This window comes from Eptatretus burgeri, chromosome 9, assembly GCF_056783735.1.
Source record: "Eptatretus burgeri isolate ZD-2024b chromosome 9, Ebu_testis_v1, whole genome shotgun sequence".
NCBI classification, from domain to species: domain Eukaryota; kingdom Metazoa; phylum Chordata; class Myxini; order Myxiniformes; family Myxinidae; genus Eptatretus; species Eptatretus burgeri.
Window position 1 is genome coordinate 4,590,878 of NC_140969.1, and position 25,666 is coordinate 4,616,543.

A 25,666-nucleotide genomic window follows, 5' to 3' on the forward strand; every position below is an offset into this window, starting at 1 on the left:
GAAGATGCGCTTTTAGTTGTAGAACTCGTAGTACACTTAGCCGCAGGGAGATCACACTTGCGTTTACTGCCAGCAGAAGAGGTCAGACTCGTAGTACCAGATCCAATTTTACGTTTGAGGAGAGAGCTTGAGGTAGGTGCAGCCAAGGAAGAAGACCTCTGATTCGAAGGTTTTGCTGAGCTTCTGTCAAGTGATTTGGCAAAAGCAGAACTTAACTTGGGTCCTTCTTTGCCTGTAGATGGGACTATCACAGTCTTTCTCGACTCTGAAGGGATCTGCTTTGTAGATGAACGTGATGAAGGGCCGGTGATGCTACCTGCTCTCAGCATTGGTTTTGGTGCTGTCCCTGCTGTCTTCTTCGCAGCAGATACTGCAGTGGTAGTGGTGAATGCTGCTCCACTAGTGCTTGATCCTGCAGTGCCAGTACTGGCAGTAGATACAGTGCCGTCCTTCTTGCTCGTTGTTAGAGTCTTGGCTACAGTTGGTTGCATTTTTCTTCGGACTTCTTCTTTGAAGAAGAGGCGAAGTGGCTCCCACTGTTCAATCAGCCTGTCTAGGCACTGACCAAGGGACAGCCACCTTGTTGCGACATGCTTCAGAATCTTGTGTGTCGGGGCATCACAGAGTTCTTGCAGTGCTTTCACTCCTTTGACGCGTTTACTACTTTTGTCCAAGTAGTAGTAAATATCGATGAGAAAGTCATCTAATTCAATGGGGAAGGCCTGAGCCGCCTTCTTGGCCGTATTGTGCATCATATGGCAAGGGCATCCCATGATGTAGCACTCTGGATTTTGTTTGTGGATATAAGCAGCGACTCCTTTGTGCTTGCCCACCATGACAGAGGCATTATCAGCACAAAAGGAAACACAATTTCCCCACGGAATTTTCCTGTCACTGAACTCATGATCAAGCAGTTTGAAAATGTTTTCTCCAGTGGAATCTTGTTTGCACGCAGGCAAACTTAGCAAACCTTGCTTCACAATCCCAGCACTGTTGTCATAGTACGAAATCAGGACAGGATATAGCTGGGCCTCACCACTGTCATTGCTACCGTCTGTAGCTAGGCTAAATGGAGCTAGTCTAGCAATATCGGCAATAGATGAAGCAGTTACATTTGACAACTCACCAATTACACTGGTCAACAACAAATTTGTTGTCTGCATTTTTTAAGCTGATTTAGGACGAATCTGATGCGCTGAATCCAAAACTCACATTAGTTTTGTTCAATCAGGTCAAGTTTTTGAGATATGGCCACATGTCGTTTTTTACATATTTGTTCACATGTACGCATGTGTGGAGCATTTTAGAAGAAGTTGGTGGGGGTAAAATGTCATGTCAAATAATTGTTTTGATTGGAAATAATTATTTTAATGACAAGAAGTATTCAGGTACGATAGTTCTAGGTGATTATGTCGAAAAGGGATCAGTTTGAAGTCATAAAACCTCAAAATCTTCCAAAAATTGGTGAGGCAAAGCATAAAGTTCGTGGATCAAAACTAAAGTTAATGGGGCAGATTTTGTAATAATGTGATACAAAAAAGTTGTATTTCTTGAAATAACGAACTCTGAAGAATGTACAATACCTACATGCGCCAATTTATGACATGCGCTTCTGCTCAAGCTTGGAGTGCCACAGTACGAACCCAAAGATTGGAGACTGTTCATTGACAGCAGCAAGCGATCACTGAAATGTGTTCTGCTACACAACGGCAACCAGTTTGCCTCTGTACCCATTGCTCACTCGACTACACTGAAGGAGAAGTATGAAGCGGTGAAGTACGTGCTGGAGAAAATTGGTTATGATCAGCATAAGTGGTTTATTTGTGTTGACCTGAAGATGGTGAACTTTTGTTGGGACAACAGTCTGGCTTCACCAAGTACCCATGTTTTCTGTGCATGTGGGATAGTAGGGACCGTGCTCAGCATTACACGAAGAAGGACTGGCCTGTGCGGGAGGAATTGGTGCCATGCAAAGAAAGAAACGTCATCAACGACCCTCTGGTGGACAGAGACAGAATACTCTTCCCACCGCTGCACATCAAGCTCGGCTTAATCAAGCAGTTCACCAAGGCTCTGGACAAAGATGGTGACTGCTTCACTTACTTGTGCCAGGCTTTTCCAGGATTGACCATGGAGAAGTTGAAAGCTGGCATCTTTGATGGTTCTCAGATCCGTCAGCTCATCAGAGATCCAGAGTTCAAAAACTCAATGAACGAAGTGGAACTGGAAGCGTGGAATACATTTGTTTTGGTAGTGAAGAACTTTCTTGGCAACAATAAGGCCAGAAACTACGCAGAACTTGTCAACAACATGCTGACTGCTTTCAGAAACCTGGACTGCAACATGAGCATCAAGATGCACTACCTATTTTCACATATGAACCGGTTTCCTGAGAACCTGGGTTCAATGAGTGACGAGCAGGGGGAGAGATTCCATCAGGACATGAAGGAGATGGAGACCAGGTATCAGGGTCGCTGGGACGCAGTCATGATGGCTGACTACTGTTGGAATCTGAAGAGAGACCTCCCTGCCGCTGAACATTCCAGGAGTTCGAAGAAACGGAAGTTCAAGCCCTGAAGTTTGAACAGTGGTGACGCAACATGCAATTTACTTGTACTTACCTTTATCAATGCCCACCATTCAGATGACAGTAATCGATGTTTCTATCATGTAATCAATAAATGTTGTTGGCAAAACATTTTTTTTCTCAAAAACATGTTTAGGATGATATGTGTTGACAAAAATCAGCTGATAATGCCACAAAAATGTAATTGATTTTGTCACAAGATCTGATTTTTTTCAAATCAACTTAGCACAAAAACCTGACCTGATGGAGAGAAACGGATGCCATTTCCTGATTCAGCAGTGCCAGAATACCCTAATTCACTTGTAGAAATCGAGACAACATTCAGAAAGTAAAAAATTGTTGACCAGTGTTCTTTTTTTCTTCTTTGTTCTTGTTCTTTTTTTTTTTTTGTTCTTTTTTTTTTTCTTTTTTTTTCTTGCTTTTTGTTCTTGTTTTTTTTTTTTTTTTTTTGTTCTTGCACATCTTGCACATCTTGCAAGTTTTTGTTCTTGCACATCCATACTTTGAAGCAACTTTTGAATCTGGAAACATCTTTTGAAATAGAGGTCCAGCATGATCTGAGACTGATATGGGCAAGTTATGTTCCACAATAAATCCACTAAAGAGAAGTTCCGCTCGGGTAACATCCTCTTCCTCGCTTGTCCCTTGTTTGGTGAAATAATTCAGAAGTGTACCAGTACTCGTGCTCGAAGATCTCTCCTTTGCAATGTCTGTGTGCCGTTTGCTTCCAAGTGCTTCCGAATATCATCGCGACCTCCGTGCTCAACTGAAATATCAACGCTGCATACTGTACAATACGCATGATGAATTCCTCTTTCAGACTTTCGAATACACGGGTATTGGAGACTGTATTCGGTCTTGTACTTCTGAGACCATTTCTTGGTCTTCGTAAGCTTCTTTTCTGCCATTTCGTAATCAACATCGAGGGCTTGAAGCATCGGTAACTTCGAAGTCGATGTTCCACAGCTGCAGCGCGACTCGTAGAACTCTAGCGGCTGTTAAACACCGCACGGTGGTCGCGACCGCCGGGCTGGTACGGGGCCCAGCTGCATGCAGTGAGCGTATCGCATGCATATACACTGTGCATACATACCGCATGCACTGTATTGCACACATACCGCATGCACTAAATCTCAGTGCATGATCGCATAAGCGAGATCCAGACCCAATGTTTCGCTGCTCCTCATTTTTTTTTCCATTTTTTACGTACAATTTGGTAGCAGCGAACGTTATGGAGTTACCACATGCTATACGTAGCAGACGATGCTTTTCATTCAATTCTCATACTAGTACATTCTGATTAGTGAACAGTGCAAAAATATCAAAATTTCGGGAGGATAAGGATAGTGATCGTAAGGGCGGGAGTTTGGGTGAATTTTCGGAAGCCTCCCGATGAAATCGGGAGGGTTGGCATTGCTGTATATATATATACACACATATATATATATATATATATATATATATATATATATACATATAAACACATATACATATATATATATATATATATATATATATATATATATATATATATATATATATATATATATAAACACATATACATATATATATATATATATATATATATATATATATATATATATATATATATATATATATATATATATATATATATATATATATATAAATATATAAAGACATAAATATATATATATATATATATATATATATATATATATATATATATATATATATATATATATATATGTATATATATATATATATATATATATATATATATATATATATATATATATATATATATATATATATATATATATATATATATATATATATATATATATATATATATATATATATATATATATATATATATATATATATATATATACATATATATATATATATATATATATATATATATATATATATATATATATATATATATATATATATATATATATATATATATATATATATATATATATATATATATATACATATATATGCATATACATATACAGTGGGGAGAACAAGTATTTGATACACTGCCGATTTTGCAGGTTTTCCCACTTACAAAGCACGTAGAGGTCTGTAATTTTTATCAGAGGTACACTTCAACTGTGAAAGACGGAATCCAAAACAAAAATCCTGAAAATCACATTGTATGATTTATAAATAATTAATTTGCATTTTATTGCATGACATAAGTATTTGATCACCTACCATCCAGAAAGAATTCCAGCTCTCACAGACCTATTAGTTTTGTCTTTAAGAATCCCTCCCATTCTCCACTCATTGCCTGTATTCACTGCACCAGTTTGAACTCGTTATTTGCATAAAAGACAGCTGTCCACACTCAATCAATCAGACTCCAACCTCTCCACAATGGGCAAGACCATAGAGCTGTCTAAAGACATCAGCGACAAAATTGTAGACTTGCACAAGGCTGGGATGGGCTACAGGACAATTGGCAAGCAGCTTGGTGAGAAGGCAACAACTGTTGGTGCAATTATTAGAAAATGGAAGAAGTTCAAGATAAGTCAATCTCCCTCGGTCTGGGGCTCCATGCAAGATCTCACCTCATGGAGCCTCAATGATCATGAGAGGTGAGGGATCTGCCCAGAACTACACGGCAAGACCTGGTCAATGACCTGAAGAGAGCTGGGACCACAGTATCAAAGAAAACCAGAAGTAACACACTACGCCGTCATGGATTAAAATCCTGCAGTGCACGCAAGGTCCCTCTGCTCAAGCCAGCGCATGTCCAGGCCCGTCTGAAGTTTGCCAATGACCATCTGGATGATCCAGAGGAGGAATGGGAGAAGGTCATGTGGTCTGATGAGACCAAAATGGAGCTTTTTGGTTTAAACTCCACTCGCCGTGTTTGGGGGAAGAAGAAGAATGAGTACAACCCCAAGAACACCATCCCAACCGTGAAGCATGGTGGTGGAAACATCATTCTTTGGGGATGCTTTTCTGCAAAGGGGACAGGACGACTGCACCGTATTGAGGGGAGGATGGATGGGGCCATGTTTCGCGAGATCTTGGCCAACAACCTCCTTCCCTCAACAAGAGCATTGAAGATGGGGTGTGGCTGGGTCTTCCAGCATGACAACGACCCGAAACACACAGCCAGGGCAACTAAGGAGTGGCTCCGTAAGAAGCATCTCAAGGTCCTGGAGTGGCCCAGCCAGTCTCCAGACCTGAACCCAATAGAAAATCTTTGGAGGGAGCTGAAAGTCTGTGTTGCCCAGCGACAGCCCCGAAACCTGAAGGATCTGGAGAAGATCTGTATGGAGGAGTGGGCCAAAACCCCTGCTGCAGTCTGTGCAAACCTGGTTAAGAACGACAGGAAACGTCTGATCTCTGTAATTGCAGACAAAGGTTTCTGTACCAAATATTAAGTTCTGTTTTTCTGATGTATCAAATACTTATTTCATGCAATAAAATGTAAATTAATTATTTAAAAATCATACAATGTGATTTTCAGGATTTTTGTTTTAGATTCCGTCTTTCACAGTTGAAGTGTACCTATGATAAAAATTACAGACCTCTACGTGATTTGGAAGTGGGAAAACCTGCAAAATCGGCAGTGTATCAAATACTTGTTCTCCCCACTGTTTATACATATATATATATATATATATATATATATATATATATATATATATATATGTATATATGTATATATATATATATATATATTTATATATATATATATATATATATATATATATATATATATATATATATATATATCTGTATGTGTATGTGTTTCGAGATGTCGATACAGCCCAATAATGTTCAAATGTGGACTTTGTGAAAGCCAAGCCAAAAGTCCTTTATGCTTCGATTCACTGCAGTAATAGAAAATGAATGTCTGCCATCTCTGCCTGATGAGTTCTGTCTTTGAGGGAATGTCGTGAAGGATTAAAATCTTCTTCTGCTTGTCAACAATAAAGATGCCATCAATTTTTCATGTAAATCACTGACGGTGATGGCTGAGATGCAGCACCCAAACTTGTAATAATCCCTCATCATGCTTCACTGGACTATGTAATTGTTTTCTTCTTTGCCATTGAAGAAAGTTGTTCGATTATTTTCAATTTTCAAAACTTTACTTTTCTGACTTCTTGCAAAGATTTCAGCAACATTTATATTCACATGATGTGAACCGAGTTTGAAATTCGTGCTGCAGTTTGCATTTCCATTGTGAACACATGAATGTTGTTAAAGAAAAGCAAAGAACTGTTACTTGACTTTGAATTTACATTTCCGTCTGTGGAATGAACTTGCTTCCATGAAATCCACACACGGAAATGTAACTTTGTTGCATGCACTCTTATTACTGCCAGAAAAATTATATTTTTCAAAAAATTATTTTAACCTGGGCAGCAATTTGTGGAGAACCCTTTCAATAATCATGATGAAGAACTTCAAAATTCAATTATACCTGTCTTTCTGCGAATACAGGTTGCTTGGAAGTTCTGCAATTTAAACTAAGTGTGAAGAAAGAAACACCCACCTAGTACCAATCCATAAAATGATGAACCTGCAGACTTCCCCTTCAGGCTTGTTGTATTTTGGGCAATTTACAAAGAGATTTCTCCACCCCCTGTAATAATAAAGCCAATATTGATATTTCTCATGGCTGCTGAATGAGCGAAGTGACTTTATTACCTTCAGGTAGCGATGCAAGAGAAAGGTAAACCAGTTTGTGAGCATCTTCTCTGCAACGGATTCCGTCCTGATGATGTGAAAATAAAACAAATGCCCAAATAAATGAACATGTAGTTGAAATTCAAATCACAATAGCTAAAACACAATCAACGTGATACCCATGTAGACTCAAAACGATTCACAATAAAGGTATTAAATATTTTCATAAAGATGTCAAAAAAACAACTATGAATTGTTATTAATTTCATGGAAAAAACCTGATACTCGTGTCTCTGCCAGTCCGGTTAATCATACTCCAGTCGGCTCTGTGCCTTGTGTTGGCTTAATGGCTAGAGTGTTGGGCTTGGGATCCTATGGTCCCAAGTTCAAATCCCACTTGGCTGTTGAGTTAATACCAGGTGAGGTTGACTGAGCCTGCCATCATTCTGAGGTAGGCAAAATGAGTACCAGCTGCGTCGGAGTCGCGACCCCTCCAGGATTGTGCCCAATAGCCCAGGAGACTGCTTAGGCAGCACCGACGCTCTGTAGGGAGTATGGTCCCAATGCATGCAGCAGGCTATTCAGCTAAGGTTCAGATTAATGTTCCCAGTCTTACCGGGTTCCGTAATTCATGGACGTAGTCACTGGGATTGAAGTGAGAGAACAACTTCATGGTCGTAACAAGGAAGAACATTTTATACACTAAAATGAATGTAACCACAAGGGTGCAGTGTGACCACTCCTTGGTTTTCTTCAGGTTTTCTTGGCATATAGGTTTTCTATTATCATCGCTTTTCCGAAACCTTGTGAATTCTTGGCTTTTTTCATTGGCTCACCTTGGCATTCATGAAAATGAGGAGCGGTCACACTGCAAGGGTGGTTCACGTGAAAACGATACATTAAACTCTGTTCCTTGGATTTACAATTTTAGATGTAATCAGATAACCCAGAGGAAAGTTGAGATGAACAACAGTTCACAAAAAATGTCTTATTTGGACCCAGGTAGAAATGCAACAAATAATTATACCATGAATGTAATCCTGCTGCTGTGTGGACCCTACCGATGGACTTCTGGTAGCTTGTACCTGTGTCTGCGTTTAAGTCTTGGGGAGATACTGGTGAAATCTATCAATCCGGGTTCTTCCCAAAATCTTTGATTTATTTCTGTCTCCCTGTTTCTGTCTCCCTGTTTCTGTCTCCCTGTTTCTGACTCTGTTTCTGTTGGCTGCTCTTAGAGCACCCTTATTCTGGACATTTCCATCTGTCTGTCTGTCCGCAAAATATTGGTCAAGCCGAGGGGCTAAACCACTCAACCGATTCCAATGAAATTTGGTAGGTAGGACCAATATTTCTGGGAATCGTGTGCTTTTGAATATGGGACCCCGGGCCCAAGCAACGGCATAGCAAGGCCCTTTAAAGTGGTCAAAAAAATCGAAAAATCGAAGCTTAGAGTTCTGTGCGCAATCTATCTAGCTCCCTTCATGCCAATTTGCAGCCCTAACAAAAATTATTTGTACGAAGAGATAGGTATTGGGCGAGTACATGTCGAACATTTCAGAAACGGTTAATTGTGAATATCTCTAAGAGAAAGAGTCTGATTTTGATGAAACTTGGGTGAAATGTGTACAATGTGGCTCGCATGTACACAAAAATGAATGGTTGCTATGCACACCTCCGTTGCTTAGCAACAGCTAAAATACTTTATCGTACATCGTACACTTATTGTGGACTGTACAAAAAAATCAATACCTCCGAAACTGGACCTCCGAGGGACCTGTTTTTTTTTTTTTTGTGCCCAAGGAGAATATCTTACAGCATCATATAAAAAAAATAAAATCTTTAGCGAATAGATAAATGGAATTACCAGGGTTGCCATTTGTAAGAGTCTCTTTGGAAACATGCCTGAAATTTCACAGGTGGGTTTCTGGGCGCAAACTAAGAGGGCTGTGATAATCACATTTATTGTGCTAAATTGATTGATAGCATGTACATGAACATGGGCTAGTCGCGTCGGCCAGCTTTCCATCTCGAGCGAGTAGCCATGTCGCCTACTGGCTAGTCTCTCTGTTTCTGTCTCTCTGTCTCTCTCTCTCTATCTCAATTTGCCTCTCCTTTATCTCACCTTTACTCTTAATTTCATTCCTTCTTTAGTTATCTGTCTATGGAGAAGCGAATTCTTACCATTATTTTTTGTAAGGCTCACTTGACTGTGCCTGGATGGGTTTGAGGGTAGAGGAGTAACAGCTGAATCCCGAATCCTATCCTTTTGCTTCTTTGAGTTCTTTCTGATGACTCCAATGCAGTATTTGGTCTTTCATTTGATTAAATTAACAGGATAGAGGTATGCTAACCACTATATGAGGCAAGGAGAAGTTGACGTTTTGGGAGTTAACCCTTACCTCTTTTGTTCCGATTTGGGGTGAACAACCGAAACATAAACTTAACTTTTGCTCCCCATAGTGGTTAGTATATGTCAATCAACATCCTGTTGATTTCATCCATTATTCTCTCTCTCCCCCAATACAGATCAACATGAGCCTTCACCAGCAAGACTACTTCTACAATAACATCAACAATTGCACGAATCATTTTGGTTCTCTATGAGCCTTGACATTGTGTAAAAACAAAAGTTTTGGGTTGGTGACAAATGTCGATTAGTTGTCGTGATTGAGAGATCATGATGACACCTGTTGATTGATTGTTGTGATTGGGTGTTGGGGTGGTGATGAAACCTGTTGATTACCTCTGCCACCAAAGGAGGCTGGAGATAATGTTTTCACCCCTGTGTTGCCTCTTTGTCCGACGATGAGCAGGATTTCCCAAAGAGTTATGGATGGATTCGGATGAAACTTGGTGGACAGGTTGGGTGTGTGACAACTACGAATTGATTCGATTTTGGTGAAGATCTGGATCTGGATATGAGTTTATTTAATTTCTACAAGTGATTCTTCACCATTGATGCATTGAGAGATCGGGACAAAAACGATATGTATCATGATATTTCAAAATGTTGTGGACAGTTAATGACAAAACTTAATGGATGAGTTGGGTAGGTGATAAAACAAGCCGAATAGATTTTGGTAAAGGTCCCGATGCATATCCGGCCTTTCAGTGGAATTCAAAATATAAACTGTTCAGCTTGGTGGATCTATGTGCTCTTCCAAGTACCATTTGAGTTGAGTGATGTGATTGCTTGTTGGTGCAGTGATGACATTTGCTGATTGCTGTGATTGAGTGTTGGGCAGGTGTTGTGATGCAGGATTGTTTGGATGATTTACCTTTACCTTTATCTGATGTTCCTTATTACCTCCGCCACCAAAGGTGGACGGAGGTTATGCATTCACCCCTGTTTGTTTGTCTATCTGTTTGTCTGTGTGCAGGATATCTCAAAAAGTGATGCATGTATTGGGACGAAACTTGAGAGACAGGTTGGGTGTATGACGAGAACGAATTGATGAGATTTTGGTGAAGATCCAGATCTTATAATTATTTAAGTGATTCTTCACCATTGAGATACAGGGTCTAAAACGAAATATAACACGATATCTCAAAACAGTGTGGACGAGTTATGGATGAACTGATAGGTGACAAGAACAAGCCAATTTGATTTTGGTTGAAGTCCGGATGCAGATCCGGCCTATCAGTGGGATACAAAACATAAAGTGTTCAACCCGTTGGAGGTATGCGTTCTTCCGAGGGCCGTTCTCATTTGTCCACGCATTTCTGCATATCCACAGTGAGCTCAAGATGACACAGAATATCTCAAGTTCGTTTTTTCCTCCGTCTCGCTTACCAAAGCAATGCACCCTATCCCCATCTTACTTCCTCATACTGTCTGTCTAATGGCTTTTGTGTCTTTCTCACCAGAGAAGATAGATAAAGTTCTGCCCAGCCTCGACTCTGCTTTGGCAAGGGACCCTGAGGTCTTCACTGACCATTCTGTGACAGCAAACTCTCCTACTTCTCTATCTGTGCTTTTCAGCCTGCACTTCTCCTTTCGTTGCCTCCTGTCTGCCTGGAAGTTAGCAATCATCACTACTGTCCGCAACAAGAGTGCAAAAAACAGATCTGAAGAACTACAGGTCAGTCGACTACCTCCAATGATAAGCAAAGTCATGGAGTTGTTACCAACATTGACTGTCCTCTTTTCAAATTCTCTGATATCAAATTATCAGTTTGCATTCCTTCCTAGTCAATCAACTCTACACATGCTGCTGTTCTTCACTCACAACAATAATACACAAAGATAATACACACAGGTGTGCACAAAAAAGAAACATACACAGGTATGAACGAAAGTATTGTTTTCATATGAACCACCCTCATGGTTACTTTCAGTCGGGCATATCAAATGTTCGCCCTTGTTCCAAGCATGAAATTGTTTTCTCACTTCAATCGCAGTGGCTTATTCGGAGAACTACAGAACCGAATAAGAGAGGCAGATTCTGTTTGGGCCAATTGAGTGCTCAATTAGGTTGTTGCCGAGTACGACTTTGCAAAGGTTGATTAGTATGTACTAACCACTCTTTTTTTTTTTTTTTTTTTTTTTTTCTCTCTCTCTCTCTCTCTCTCTCTCTCTCTCTCTCTCTCTCTCTCTCTCTCTCTCTCTCTCTCTCTCTCTCTCTCTCTCTCTCTCTCTCTCTCTCTCTCTCTCTCTCTCTCTCTCTCTCTCTCTCTCTCTCTCTCTCTCTCTCTCTCTCTCTCTCTCTCTCTCTCTCTCTCTCTCTCTCTCTCTCTCTCTCTCTCTCTCTCTCTCTCTCTCTCTCTCTCTCTCTCTCTCTCTCTCTCTCTCTCTCTCTCTCTCTCTCTCTCATGGTCCTTTTATTTCCATTCGTTGTCACCCATCATACCAGTTCTACATTTTTCTTAATGTGTCTGTGTGTATCCTTTTATAAACTACCTACAGGCAGAGTCTCATGCCACCTGCGATGAAGTACACCTGCAAACATTGTGGGTGGTTCTACCAACTTGATGCTGGTGAACCAGGCCAAATGGTGAGTTGGGTTTCATTTGGGAGGAGATTATCATAAAAAAGCAGGTGCGGAGGGGGTGACATGGCTTCAGATAAGCTTACAGAGTGGAACTATGGCTTAAATGATTGACAGATGTCTTCATGCATATTAATAGGGAGCCACACCATGCCAAAGCAAGGCCCAAAGTACAACCTCAAACAGCTGACATTCTTTATGACACCTGTAGAGCACCAAAGGCCCTTCCACTTTTAGTACAGAGTAATACATATATATATATATATATATATATATATATATATCGGGTTAGGGTTTGGTTAAGTACACCATTGATTACACCTAAAAGGATTAGGTTAGGGTTAGGTTCTACAATTGATTCTTCACCATTGACGCATTGAGAGATGGAATGGTAATTGGTATGTATATATATATATATATATATATATATATATATATATATATATATATATATATATATATATATATATATTTATATATATATATATATATATATATATATATATATATCTATATATATATACAACACACACACACACACACACACACACACACACACACACACACACACACACACACACACACACACACACACACACACACACACACACACACACACACACACACAATCGCCTGACAGCCTAATATCTGAAAAGGGAATTTATCAATGATCCTGCGGATGCCAACTTTTCAAAGGAAACGTTAATCTTACAATGCTTGTAAGACAATGAATTATTAAGCAATAAAATAATTTTGGTGGTGGTTGTTTTGGGATATTCTGATAACACGGAATGAGCAGTTTATCTCTCCCTCGATTGCACGCATACTCTGAAGCATGTCCGTGACAAACACTTTTGTTTAGGTTGCATGTATCAAATGCTCCTATCACCAAAGCTCGACATCACCATTCTCTTGGAACATTTAATAAGCTTAAACATATTTGTTCAGAAATTGAAAGCAATATTTATTTCCTGCACATGTCTCACTGTATATGTAATACTTATCAACTTAATGGCATCTGATTCTCCAGCTCGAAGCTCTTAGAAATCAAATAGCGTTTCCAGAATCTCAATGTTTTGCACCTGGCAGCCTCAGTACATGTCTTGTTGGATACCTCTGTTCCTACATTGCTGTTTTGCCGAAATACCATTCGCCATTTCTATTTCTAACCTGTTATTCGTAAGGACCTTGAGACAGGATGTGCCACGAAAACCTTTCCTGCTATGAAGAGCATGTCCATTTCACAAAACATCAGTGCAATCAACTGTCTAAACCTCTACACTTCATATTCCCAGTGGAGTTATTGTACAAACGTATAAGATTCAATTCCCACTTTTATTCCTGTATATCTTTCCAACCAGTATCCCACCTTCTTGTATCTCTGACCTTGACCATCTTTCTCTTACTTAGTTTACTCTTTTCCTCCTTTTCATAAACTGTGGCCAGTGTGTACACGTGCATTCAAGATTCTGAAACATGGTATGTCGAGAAATGTCATTCCACTGTTAAATGACTTCAAAAACCATGTTCCACCTGTAATTGTGAGTCTGCAAATATTTAAAATCATGCAGTCGTCAGATATAAAATAACTCAAGATCTCTGTTCTGACTACAACCAAAGATAAAATAACAATTGCGAGGTTAGATTTTTTTTGTGCAATTAAATTTTGAAGGGTTGTTGATGGATGTTGTTACGTATGCATTCCACAGTGCATTAGAAGAACATTGACACCAATTGAGCCCACATGCTAAGTCCATGGGTAAAGCATAGACAGCATCATGGTGATAGGAACCCACTTAAAACCAAACAACAAACATGTACAAAATGATCACTAATCACAATAAATGATCATTAATGGCCCTTAAATCTATTTTCAACAATTTTCAACCATCAGATCAGTCAAACATTGGAAAGGAAGAGTTGGAATCAATCAATTATGTCATTGTACCAAAGATAAAAGTTAGCTGTGATTTCATACCTACGCAGCAGCAGCTTCGGGTGGTTTCTGCTTTCAATGTTCTTCATGATGAGGTCTGATAAGAGGTGCTTGAGTACGTCAGTGGCAAATTCCATCTTCCCCTGGAGAGCTGTCATGATGAGTGAAGCGACATTTCCACGGTCACGCATTGAAAAGCTACGCTGAGCTTCGAGTGTGCGGATGAAGTTCAGTAGAAAGACTTTACTGTTGAGAAGACGTCCAAATTGCCGTAGGCCTTTCTCAACAACCTCTTGCCGGTTTCCCGGCACCTGCAGTGAAATGATTCCAGAGGCACTTTTTCAAGCATGAAGAGAAAAAGCTCGAAATTTTAAATAAGAGTGCAAAGGTTAATAAGTAGTTCTGACCTCAAATTCATCGCCTTTCCAATTTAAATTCATCAGACTGTGCACTACTTGCAAGATTCGAGAAGTACTTTCAACACCCGAGTTTCAAATATCTTCCATCACCTTTCCATTAACCCCTCGTGACTTCTCAAAAGTCACTCTTGACTAGTTGGAGTTCCTTATTGAAAAAATATTGGGATTGAAAATGGCTTCAGTTTCATCACAAATGACATTTACTCTCCTCTTCTCTCTCAATCAAAACCAAACTACAAGGATTTCCAAAAGAATCTTTCCAAACTTCCTGCACTTTTAGATCAAACGTTCCTACCTCGAGTAGCTTCAGAACAGGGTGGTTGTCAATGCCAGGGAAGAGAACACGCATTGCATAAGTTCGGTAATCCAGGAAAGGAATACCAGTTCCGTCGACATCACTCGTCAGTTCATTGATGTCTGTCTGGAGCTCAGCGAAGGCTGACCATCGGACCAAACAGACAGAGAAACAAAACATAAAGGAGAATGATATAGTGAGACGCAAACAACTCTTTAGCGAGAAAGTTCAAAGATAAAATAGCAGGGCAAAGTTTGTAGCAAAGGTAAAATGCCCAAGTAAGACATTTCTCAAGTGCACTGCTGCTTCAATGTATCGGAATATAAAAGTAAAAATAAGGACAATGCCCCCTGCGCTCACCTCGTAGAACCATGGAACCACTGATAGGCATGGTTGACCCACAAAATATGTAAATTAGCTCATGGCTTGATCAAACTTGTGAAAGCACCGTGCAAAGATGATTCCTCCCAAGTAACATCTGGATCGGGTGAATGCATTTTGAGAAGAAGTCAAGAGTAGCGATCCCGGAATCGAAATGACCTCTGACCTTTAAATTGACTGACTTCAAATGCAATTTTTGATGGAATTTGCAAGGCATCAAGAGGCCTTGGTTCTCAGAAGTTCAACAAAGTTTGGTGAAAATAGGACTATTAGTTTTAGCATTATGGGTGATGAGGGTTGTGGTCAAGTTTCATTTAGGTGGGGGGGGGGGGAAGTACAGGGAGATAGGTTTGGTATCAAGGGGAAAAAGCAGAACGTAAATATCAGGATAAAAATCACACCTGCTTGAGACACCTGAGCAACTATTGCTGTCATCGAAATGAAAGAATAACCACATGCTTGTTCATGCAGGAAGCTGATCTACCTCTTACAATCTCACAATTTAAGCTAAATTGCAAGCCATGTTGTTGTTGTCAATCTCAGACAGAGGAGTGCAAACGATAACCAATGTTTTGGGTAAGTGTTTCCAAGAAAGCTCAATGATAGCTCTGGACCACTATTATGACACAATCAGAATCAAAATTTCGAATGGGAACTTCAAATTAGAAAACGACAGGAAGTTTAAAATGAGAATGAAGAAAGAAAGAAAGGGTTCTGCATAGGGCTACTATATTGATTCCGGGCCTAGTGAGACTCAGCTATGAGGAGCGGCTGAAGGAGACAAGGCTTTATTCACTAGTAAGGAGGTGGTTACGAGGAGATATGATGGAGATGTTTAAGATAATGAAAGGTAGAGATAAAATAAGTGCAGATGAATTATTCAACAGAGTAGACAGTGATAGGACCAGGGGCCAGAGCCTGAGAGTAAAGAAGAGGAGAGTTAAGACGGTAGTAAGGCAGGGCACTTTCACTTAGAGAGTAGTTAATGCATGGAATGGTCTCCCTGGAAAGGTAGTGGCAGCAGAAACAGTAGATAAGTTTAAATTAGAATTGGATAGGTACCTGGACGTTATGGAGATAGAGGGGTATGGGGATGTTGATAGGACTTTTAAGTAGTTTGAGCATTGATGGGTGATTGTGTGCATGTGTACAGAGTGCTGTTGGTGGGGGTCTCATCAAGGGGTGTTGTGTGGTTGATGTGTGTTTTTTTTTTTACCCAAGCCCATAACCCCTCCCCTGAGGGGGGTGGGGGGAAACGACAAAACAACACTTAATTAATTATTTAAATTAAAAAAAACATTGAGCATTTTCTTATTTTGATCTTGTGTTGATAAATTATTGTGGTGTTGATGTGGCGCAAGCATGATGGGCTGAATTTCCTCCACCTGTGTCTGATTTCCTTGTTTCCTTGTGGCTGCTGTACCACGTGACTGATGATATCATCAATTTTTTTTTTCTGTGGACCAATTTATCCCCAGATGACCCAGCAAAATTTTTCATGCTAATCGGATGTAGCGTTATACGTATGCAATTACAATGTCATAACGAAGGCACATGTGACATCATAAACAAATCACACTTATTCCCCATGAGGAGTACCTGCCATGTGCCAAGTTTCAATTTTTTCCTTGGTGCGGTTTTGGAGATACAGAGGTCCAAAGTTTTTCCTTTTTTCCAATATTAACAGAGTACCCACCCTACGGGTGATCTTGTTCCAAGCATGAAACACGTTCTTCTGACGCATACCTGTATTTGGGTGATCTATAGACAAAGGGCAGAGGAGCTCCTTGTGAGCCAACGGCCATCCATATCTAGTGCCCAACGGTGTCTGCGGACGTCCTGCAGTTGAGTTAGTTTTTATTAGGAGGTTGGTGGCAGGATTTGCACTCCGGCCAGCATAAAACCCTTCATTCCGCAAAACATTCAAAAAGCATGACAAAACATCTGAAAACCCACTCCGTGGGAGTACCTCCTGTACAGCTGCCCTTCACAGGTCAGCTCACTGGATGATGGGATTGGGACAAAGCCTTCGGGACCCCCAATCTTTGATGATAGGAGGGAAACCATGTTTGTGTGTTGGGTCAGATTGCGGTCGTGTGTGTCAAGTTGTGCTGAGGTGTCGTCCACCAGATGGCGGTCTCTTTGCGATAACTTGAGGCAATCCCCTCGGTCGGTGCCTGGAATGTCCTATCCCTAAGAGAGGATGATCACCTGTCTCTGTTATTATCTGAGCTCAAGCGTTTTTTTATATTTATTTATTTTTATACACAATGGCAAGGTTCGTATAAGAGCCAACACACAGAACGTTTAACAAGGGGAGCAAGAGACAAGAGGGACTGGAGAGGGAAGCACAAAAGAGTGGGGAATAGACAAATGAGATCTTTGGAAGGGAGAGGGATGAGGTGGGTTACATGGGGTAAACAAAATGACACTACAGGGACTTTCAGGAAGGAAACCAGGGAATTTGAAGGAGGTGGGTTTGGGGTGAATTAACGGGGGTAGAAAAGATCATGGTTTTGGATGGGGGAAGATAAGATATGGTGGTGAACAGCAGTTTTGAAGACCTGGAGGGAAGATTGGGATTGAAGAGTGTGTGGGAGTTTGTTCCAAAGGTGGGAAAAATGAGGAATGAAAGAATGAAGGTGAGCAGTAATTCTTGATTTGGTAGTTTTACGAGAAGAGGGTTGCTGGTGGACCTTGAGCACCCTGCGGATATATGGGGGGGGGGGACAGATAGCAGACAGAGAGGGTGGGGGGGGGCAAGATACTCTTCTAGTCTTGGGGGATTTCAATGCATCAACTGGAGCTGATAGGGATGGTTATGAGACATATGTTGGTCACAATGGATCTGGAACTGTGAACCAGAATAGCACTAAGTTCCTTGACTTTGCAAGAAGTCATGGACATCAGATGGCTGGTTAATGGTTTTAGTGCCCACAGGCTCTATCGCTGGACTTGGTATTCCAACGCTGGCGGTATGGCAAAGGAGATTGACCATCTGCTCATTGATGATCACTGGAGGATCATGCAGAACTGCAGGGTCAACTGGATTGCTCAGTCCCTCAATACCAACCACAGGCTTGCGGTAGCAACTCTGAAATTGCAGCTTAAAACTGGTTGAATGTTACCATCCCAGCTTTAGCCGGATGTTGGAAAGCTCAAGGATGAGAGGGTAGCTGAGGAGTTTGCGAACAGGCTGAGGGGGATTTGGGGGGGGGGGTCTGACTGCTTTGGGGAATGCTGAAGAGTTGTGGAGTGCCTTCAGTTGTTGCCGGTGGATGTCTTGGAACTTATTGTCGGGCGAAGAAGAATTTTGTCTCTCAAGGGACTGGATACCATTCACGAGAGATGCAGGGCCAGATTTAATGGCAGAGCTGAACTATTCAGGCAGTTGAGGCTTAAAACTACGTGCGCTGAGGGTGGACAAGGAGGCCTATGTGCATGGAATCTGTGAGGGGGTTGAGCATCACCTGTGGTCAAGTGATTCTCATCCTGCTTCCAGGGGAATTTGCGCACTGCATTCATCCAAGCCCACCCCTCGGTGTACTGCAGTTGGAGCAGAGGGTGGTGGGTTCTTCACAGAGGAGTCTGAAGTGAAGGGCCGCGAGGCCGGTTATTTGAGCGGTTGTACCAGGCTGATCCACCAGCTGTTGAGTTGGATGTCAGGGGTGTCACTATCCCTATTACTGACCATCCAATCAACTGTGGTCCACCTTCATTTGTGGAAACAAATGCTGCGGTGAGCCGGTTGAAATGGGGTAAAGCTCCTCGGATCTATGGCAACCATGCTGAACTTCTCAAGGCTGGTGGAAATGGTGCACTCATGTCGTTGTATGCAGTTCTGTGCTCTGCGTGGAACACATGCATCATCCCAATTGACAGGAAGAGGGGCCTTGTTGTCCCTCTCTAGAAAGGGAAGGGTGATCACCAGGACTGCAACAACTACTGTGGGGTGACACTGCTCTCAGTGCTGGGCACGGTCTTTGCTCGGATAATTCTTGAGAGGGTTCGCCACCATCTGCTTGAGCACCCGTTACCCAGAGCAGTCAGGCTTGACAGTTTATAACAAAGAGGTCAGCGATTGACCGTATCCTTGCCCTTCGCATCCTCACCACACACATACCAGAGTTATGGCAGGACCTGCTTGCAGCCGATGTTGATCTCTGCAAAGCGTTTGATGCAGTGAATCAGGATGCCCTCTGGAGGATTCTTAGTCTTCATGGGGTGCCACCAACACTGATCAATCTGATGTCTAAACTACACTCTGGTACTGACAGTGCTGTGATATGTGGTTGTACCATCTCAGACTTATTTCCAATTGTTTCCAGAGTTTGTAATGGATGTGTGTTGGCACTCACACTTCTCAGCGCTTGCACAGACTGGATTCTGCGGAGCATGTCGGAGAGATCAAGCTGCGGTGCATTGTTTGGGAATATCAAGATCTCTGACCTTGATTTCGCAGATGATGGAGTCATCCTTGTGGAGACTCTGGATCTCCTTTTGGGGGCCCTCCAGGTGCTGAATGAGGAGTCGGAGGCGCTGGTATTATGGGTTTCCTGGGTCAAAACTAAGATCCAGTCTTTCAATGACATCTTGCATGCTGCTATCTTGTCTGTACCTGTTTGTGGTGAGGATGTTGAAGTCACGGGAAAGATTCACTTACCTTGGCAGTGATATTCATGTTTCTGCTAGCTGTGAACCAGAGGTCAAGAGATGTCTAGTTCGGGCATGGGGAGTCATGGATTCACTGGATCATGGGGTGTGGCGCTGTCAGTACCTGTGCAGGACGACAAAAGGCTGAGTCTTCAGGTCCTTGGTGCTTCCAGTCTTGCTCTATGGATGTGAGACTTGGACTCTGACCAGGGATCTGACATTGAGACTTAATCCCTTTGGCACCAGATCTCTTCAGAGAATCCTTGGCTACCTCTGGTCGGATTTTGTGTCCAACGAGCCGTTGCTGAGAGAGACTCAAATGAGATTTGTTACCTGCATAGTCCGTAAGCGTCAGCTGCGGCTGTTTGTACATGTGGCTCGTTTTCCTGACACTGATCCTGCTCACCAGATTCTCTCAGCGAGGGAGCCTCATGATTGGAGGAGGCCAATGGGCCGACCACGTTCCTCGTGGTTGCAGCATGTTGATCAGCATCTCAAGGAGATGGGGATGGGCCAGGCATCTGCCTGGTGACAGTCTTGATGGACAACTGACCTGATAGACAACTGATAGTCAACTTGCGTTATGTCCATAAAGCAAAACATACCTACTACTTATAATTCAAAACACCTCATTGCACTGCAAAATGTGGGGAAAGGAATACTGCACTGTAAGTACTGTAGAGGGTGGAGACATGTAATACCCTGTCTCACCTTGAGGCGGCACTACACGATACACATTTACATAAAGAATCTGCATCACCCCCCCCCCCCATTCCACCCCCAAAACCACCGGCAAATATAAAAGCACCCCTATGCATTTATCCGGGTTATGCTGATCCGACGGAGCAGGTCTGGATGTAATTGGCCCAGAACTGTAGAAGTAGCGTGGCAAACAAACAAGCACTCAAACATCGGTCCGTCATCATCATCATCATCATCAACGTTTTACGACCGTTTCCATGCTTGCATGTGTAAGCCGTGGTTCACCTAATGGCTGCTTTCCAGGCTGCACAATCCCTTGCTACCCCTCTTGTTAGGCCTTTCACTCTTAAGATCATCTCTCAGCAACACATCCCATGTTTTCCTCGGACAGCCTCGAGCTCTCCTTCCATTCAAATACATACTTGTACACCTCCTCACACAACTACCCAACCACATCCTTTCCACATGTCCAAACCATCTCACCCGATCCCAACGCATAACCTCACGAATGCTTTCTCTACCAAACTTATTTCTTAATTCCACATTTGATTTCCCATCCTTCAGTGTCACATCACACCTCAGCATTCTCATTTTCATTTCATTCACACCTCCGTTCATCCTCCTTTTTCATCACCCATGTTTCGCTGCCGTACATCAATCATGTTTCTAACGCACGCTGCATAAAGTTTTCCCTTTAATCGGAGAGAGGTCCCTTTCGATGTCAATAGGGGTAACAACTCCCAAAACTTCCTCCAACCACTTCTAATTCTTGCTTTCACTGCTGCCTCCACACCACCACCTGCACTCATCATATCACCAAGGTAACATAATTTATCCACACGTTCATGGGATATATCCCCATAAACGAACCTTTCCGCTCCAACTGGAGTCACTTGTTTACCTGCGCATTATCGCAAGGATGGCTGCCACACCACGTGACCTATGACGTTACAATTATCATTACAACATTCTACACGAGTAGTCACTCCTATTGTGAAAATTTTTTCTCAATCCAACAAGTGGTTACGGAGAAAAAACACTCATGTTCTGTGCGGACAAACGAACAAACAAGAAGAAGACGTCGTGCAGAGCACAATACATGTATAATCCATAAAACAAATTGGCTGGTTGAATTCAGTGACCTGAAATATAAATCCCCTTCAAATTTCAAGTCAATCGGATGAAAAATGAGGATTTTAGAAATATCACCGAAGTTGTTGACCTTTGGACTATGTTGACCTTTTGAAAATGTTTGATATTCCACGGCGTAATAATCAACAGATTCTGACATGGAAGGGGTTCTTCTTCTTTCATATGTGACGCATGCCTGTGAGTAGCATCAGTTGGTTGCAGCTATGCTGCTGATGCAGTGCTCCCTGACGGTTAGAGCAGGAATTTGGAATTTGTTCATGGCACCGGTGATAACTCACCCACTCTTTGCGAAGGATACCGTAGGATCTTTAACATCCACCAACTAATACTGGCAGACAGGATGCGCAGTTCAACGTCCATCTGAGGGACACTGACTGATACCTTGAATGAAAGGAGTTACTGAAAATAAGTCAAAAGAGTTAAAAATAAAGAAAACGATTAAGAAAAATTGTACAAATGACATTTTATTTCCCTTGATTGTACGTTTCATCGAGAGGGAAGGAGAGACAAGAGAGACAAGAGAGACAAGGGAGAGAAGAGAGAGAAGAGAGAGAAGAGAGGGAAGAGAGAGAAGAGAGGGACAGAGACAGAGACAGAGAGAGGGGAGAGGAGAGAGAGGGGAGAGAGAGAGAGAGAGAGAGAGAGAGAGAGAGAGAGAGAGAGAGAGAGAGAGAGAGAGAGAGAGAGAGAGAGAGAGAGAGAGAGAGAGAGAGAGAGAGACAGAGAGAGAGACACAGAGAGAGACAGAGAGAGAGACAGAGAGAGACAGAGAGAGACAGAGAGAGAGAGACAGAGAGAGAGAGCAAGAGAGAGAGAGCAAGAGAGAGAGACAGACACAGAGACAGACAGACAGACAGAGAGAGACAGAGAGAGACAGAGACAGAGACAGACAGAGAGAGACAGAGACAGAGACAGAGAGAGAGGGGGAGAGAGAGAGAGAGCAAGAGAGAGAAGATGAAGGAATTTATTTAAAATTGCTTCAACTTGTGCGGATTATTTTCGGGATTGATTTCCATTTTCCTGTTTCTGGGAAATAATGGGAGTATCTTGCACTTCTCCATGAGCTCAGTTCTGTCAACCAGATGAATTGCATCCACCTGTTGGTAATGTTTATTCAATAATTTGAAAAACATTAGTATGTTGATGACTGTACCTGAAGGTGCCGTACATATTGGCATCTCAATTTTTGTGTTACTTATTTGGGTATGACACGAAGAGACTGTCCATCTGCTATATTTAGCTCCCTCTTCATGCTCTTCTCTATCTCCATCTAAACCCTCCATCCACCTCCCTCCCTCATCCATTCTCATACCCCATGACCTTAGCTTATAATGACCTTCAACGAGAGAAAGATTTGCGGTGTATCGGAACACTGCACACCATAAATGGACGTGTGTTTTTCCCCTTTCTTGTGTCCGCCCTGTCAGTTTCTTTCTTTTCTTTTTACAATTGTCAGTTTCTTTTACAATCCACTGAATTTTTTATCCCCCTCACCTTCCTTGCACTCCAGTGCAACACGCGACTCCAGGTTGTCCATCTGCATTTGCAGCCTTTTCAGTGTGAGGTCGCTCTGCTTGGATTTGCGTTTATAAGCCACGAGTACAGCAACAACGATGAACAGCAGCAATCCTGCACCCCCAGCCACCCCAGCAATGGCCGGAAGAGACAACATGTTGTCTGAGGCCACATGCACCTTCCCTAAAGTTTTCTCCCATGCTCCAACACGCACCTACACAGATCATGATCAGAAAAATTATCATCACATCATCCGGCATTCAACATGCCATTGCAACAGTTGATTTCAATCCTCAGGTGAAACGGTAGGGAAATGGCTGAAAATCCAGTGACCAAAGTCAGAATGTACCGTCAGTTCATGAAGGCCGTTGAGGTTGGGACATTCGCACAACAGCTGATTCTCAGATGAAGTTACAGTGCACACCTCTTCACCCAGAAGAACCGAGTAGTTTAGGCGTACTCCACTTGGCCCTGGGTTCAAATTCTGACCCTATGTTTGGAGAGGGGTAAATAAGAGAGGGAGAAAGTCCACATCGGTGGTGAGGAAAAAGAATGTGATTAAGCAGTGTGAAGTAGAGACAAAAACAAAGAGGGAGGATAAACATTACAATCAGGTGGAGGAATAAAAACAAAAACTTGCAGCACAAAGCACCAGGAAAGTGGTCATGTCTTTATTAAATCTTTCTTTTACTACTTACATTTAAAATTACAGTGCCGTACCCTAGTAGATTCATCAAATGAACCACCAAGACATTTCCTCGCTCAGTTCAGTTTCCTTGATGAAACCAAGCTGTGAACATGTGGTTCACACGGCGGTGGACTACATGCACACCGTGATGTAATTGAATGAACGGAAACTGTGATCAAAGCATGAGAGAGATTACACGATCTTGGGGGTGTGGGTAACACTGACATGAAGGTTATTCGGTCAAATGTTATACCGCCGCGGATAACTGCTGCTTGCAAATAAATAAATAAATAAATAGAAGGACACTCGGTGGAGAGCATACCTTCACCAGGCTGATTGGTTTACGTTTTGTATTCCACTGATCGGCAGGATCTGGATCCGGACCTGAACTAAAATTTAATCGGCTTGTTCTTGTCACCTAACCTAACTCACCCACCAAGTTTCGTCCGAATCCATCACTAACTTTTTGGAATGGCATGCGATATATCATTTTAGCCCTGCCACTCAATGGTGAAGAATCACTTTAAAAATTCTCAGATCCATATCCAGAATCGGATCTTTTCGTCCTTGTCACATACCTAAGCTCTCCACAAAATTTTGTCCAAATCTGTCCACAACTTTTTGAGATATTTTGTTCACAAACAAACAAGAAAAAGATGTCATGCAGAGCACGATACTTGCAAAATCCTCCCCCAACCCACTCGCCCCCCCCTCTCCAAAGGTTGCCATGGATGCATCAAATTGTCCATTTCATTAAGATTAAAATTGATAATATTAATCAAAGCTCAGGTTAATCAGATGGAAATTGATTATTACTCTCGCCGAAAGAGAGGGTATTGCATTTGGGTGTGTTTGTTTCTCTGTTTGTTACTTGGCAAAAATTTTTTTTTGCGAAGTATGTTCGTCTGTAGCATTTGTCTGTCTGTGTCTGTCCATCTGTCTGTTACTTGTCGAAATTTTTTTTTGCCAAGTATGTTGGTCTGTTGCTTTTGTCTGTCTGTCACACAATTTTTGGCCACAGTTTTCAAGCAATTGTTCTGAAATTGTTTGTGCATGTAGTTGACTGGTCAAGGACAGCAATGCTTAATTTTGGTGAAGATCCGAATCCGGATCCGGATCTGAGAATTTTTTCAGTGATTCTTCACCATTGAGAGATAGGGCTAAACTGATAAATAACAGGATATCTCAAAAAGTTGTGGATGGATTCGGACAAAACTTTGTCGACACGTTGGGTGTGTGACCACAACGAATTGGTTCGATTTTGGTGAAGACCTGAATCTGGATCCGACTACTATAATTATTTAATTTTTAAAGCGATTCCTCACCATTGAGAGATCAGGCCAAAACGAGATACATTGTATCATGATATTTAAAAAAACGTATTGGGCCCGATATGTCCTTGTGGATCAGGCATTGCGTGGCGGAGGTATGTTCTCTACCGAGTGCCCTTCGAGTTGATTCTGTTTCTGAATTTGTTCGTAAAATGTGTAAAAAGTGTAGGTGATCTACAAATTATTTTAGTACATGGTAAGACAGGGTTGTGGACATTTTGGACAACAGGATCAAGTTTTTGTTGTCGAGGCTTGTTTTCCCAGAATAGGTCAAGACCATTGTTGAGTAAGTTTAAAGTTTGTAAGGATATTTAGGATATGCATGAGAAGTATGTTATGGCTCCGGCAGATGAAGGAGCTTGTAAAAACCTTTAT

At 41.7% G+C, this 25,666-nt stretch overlaps 1 protein-coding gene across 7 annotated transcripts in view; it reads right to left on the reverse strand.

Moving 5' to 3' along the window:
* LOC147019454 (plexin-A4-like) overlaps positions 1-25,666 on the reverse strand; it is a 537,201-nt gene that overhangs the window by 104,096 nt on the left and 407,439 nt on the right. For all 7 annotated transcript variants that reach the window (XM_085893965.1, XM_085893967.1, XM_085893963.1 and 4 more), the window contains 5 exons: positions 23,622-23,762; positions 23,252-23,486; positions 14,870-15,012; positions 14,198-14,466; positions 7,253-7,319 (listed from right to left, as the gene is read on the reverse strand). In XM_085893965.1, coding sequence (XP_085750091.1) covers positions 7,253-7,319; positions 14,198-14,466; positions 14,870-15,012; positions 23,252-23,486; positions 23,622-23,762 — 855 coding nt within the window. The remainder of the gene's footprint in view (positions 1-7,252; positions 7,320-14,197; positions 14,467-14,869; positions 15,013-23,251; positions 23,487-23,621; positions 23,763-25,666) is intronic.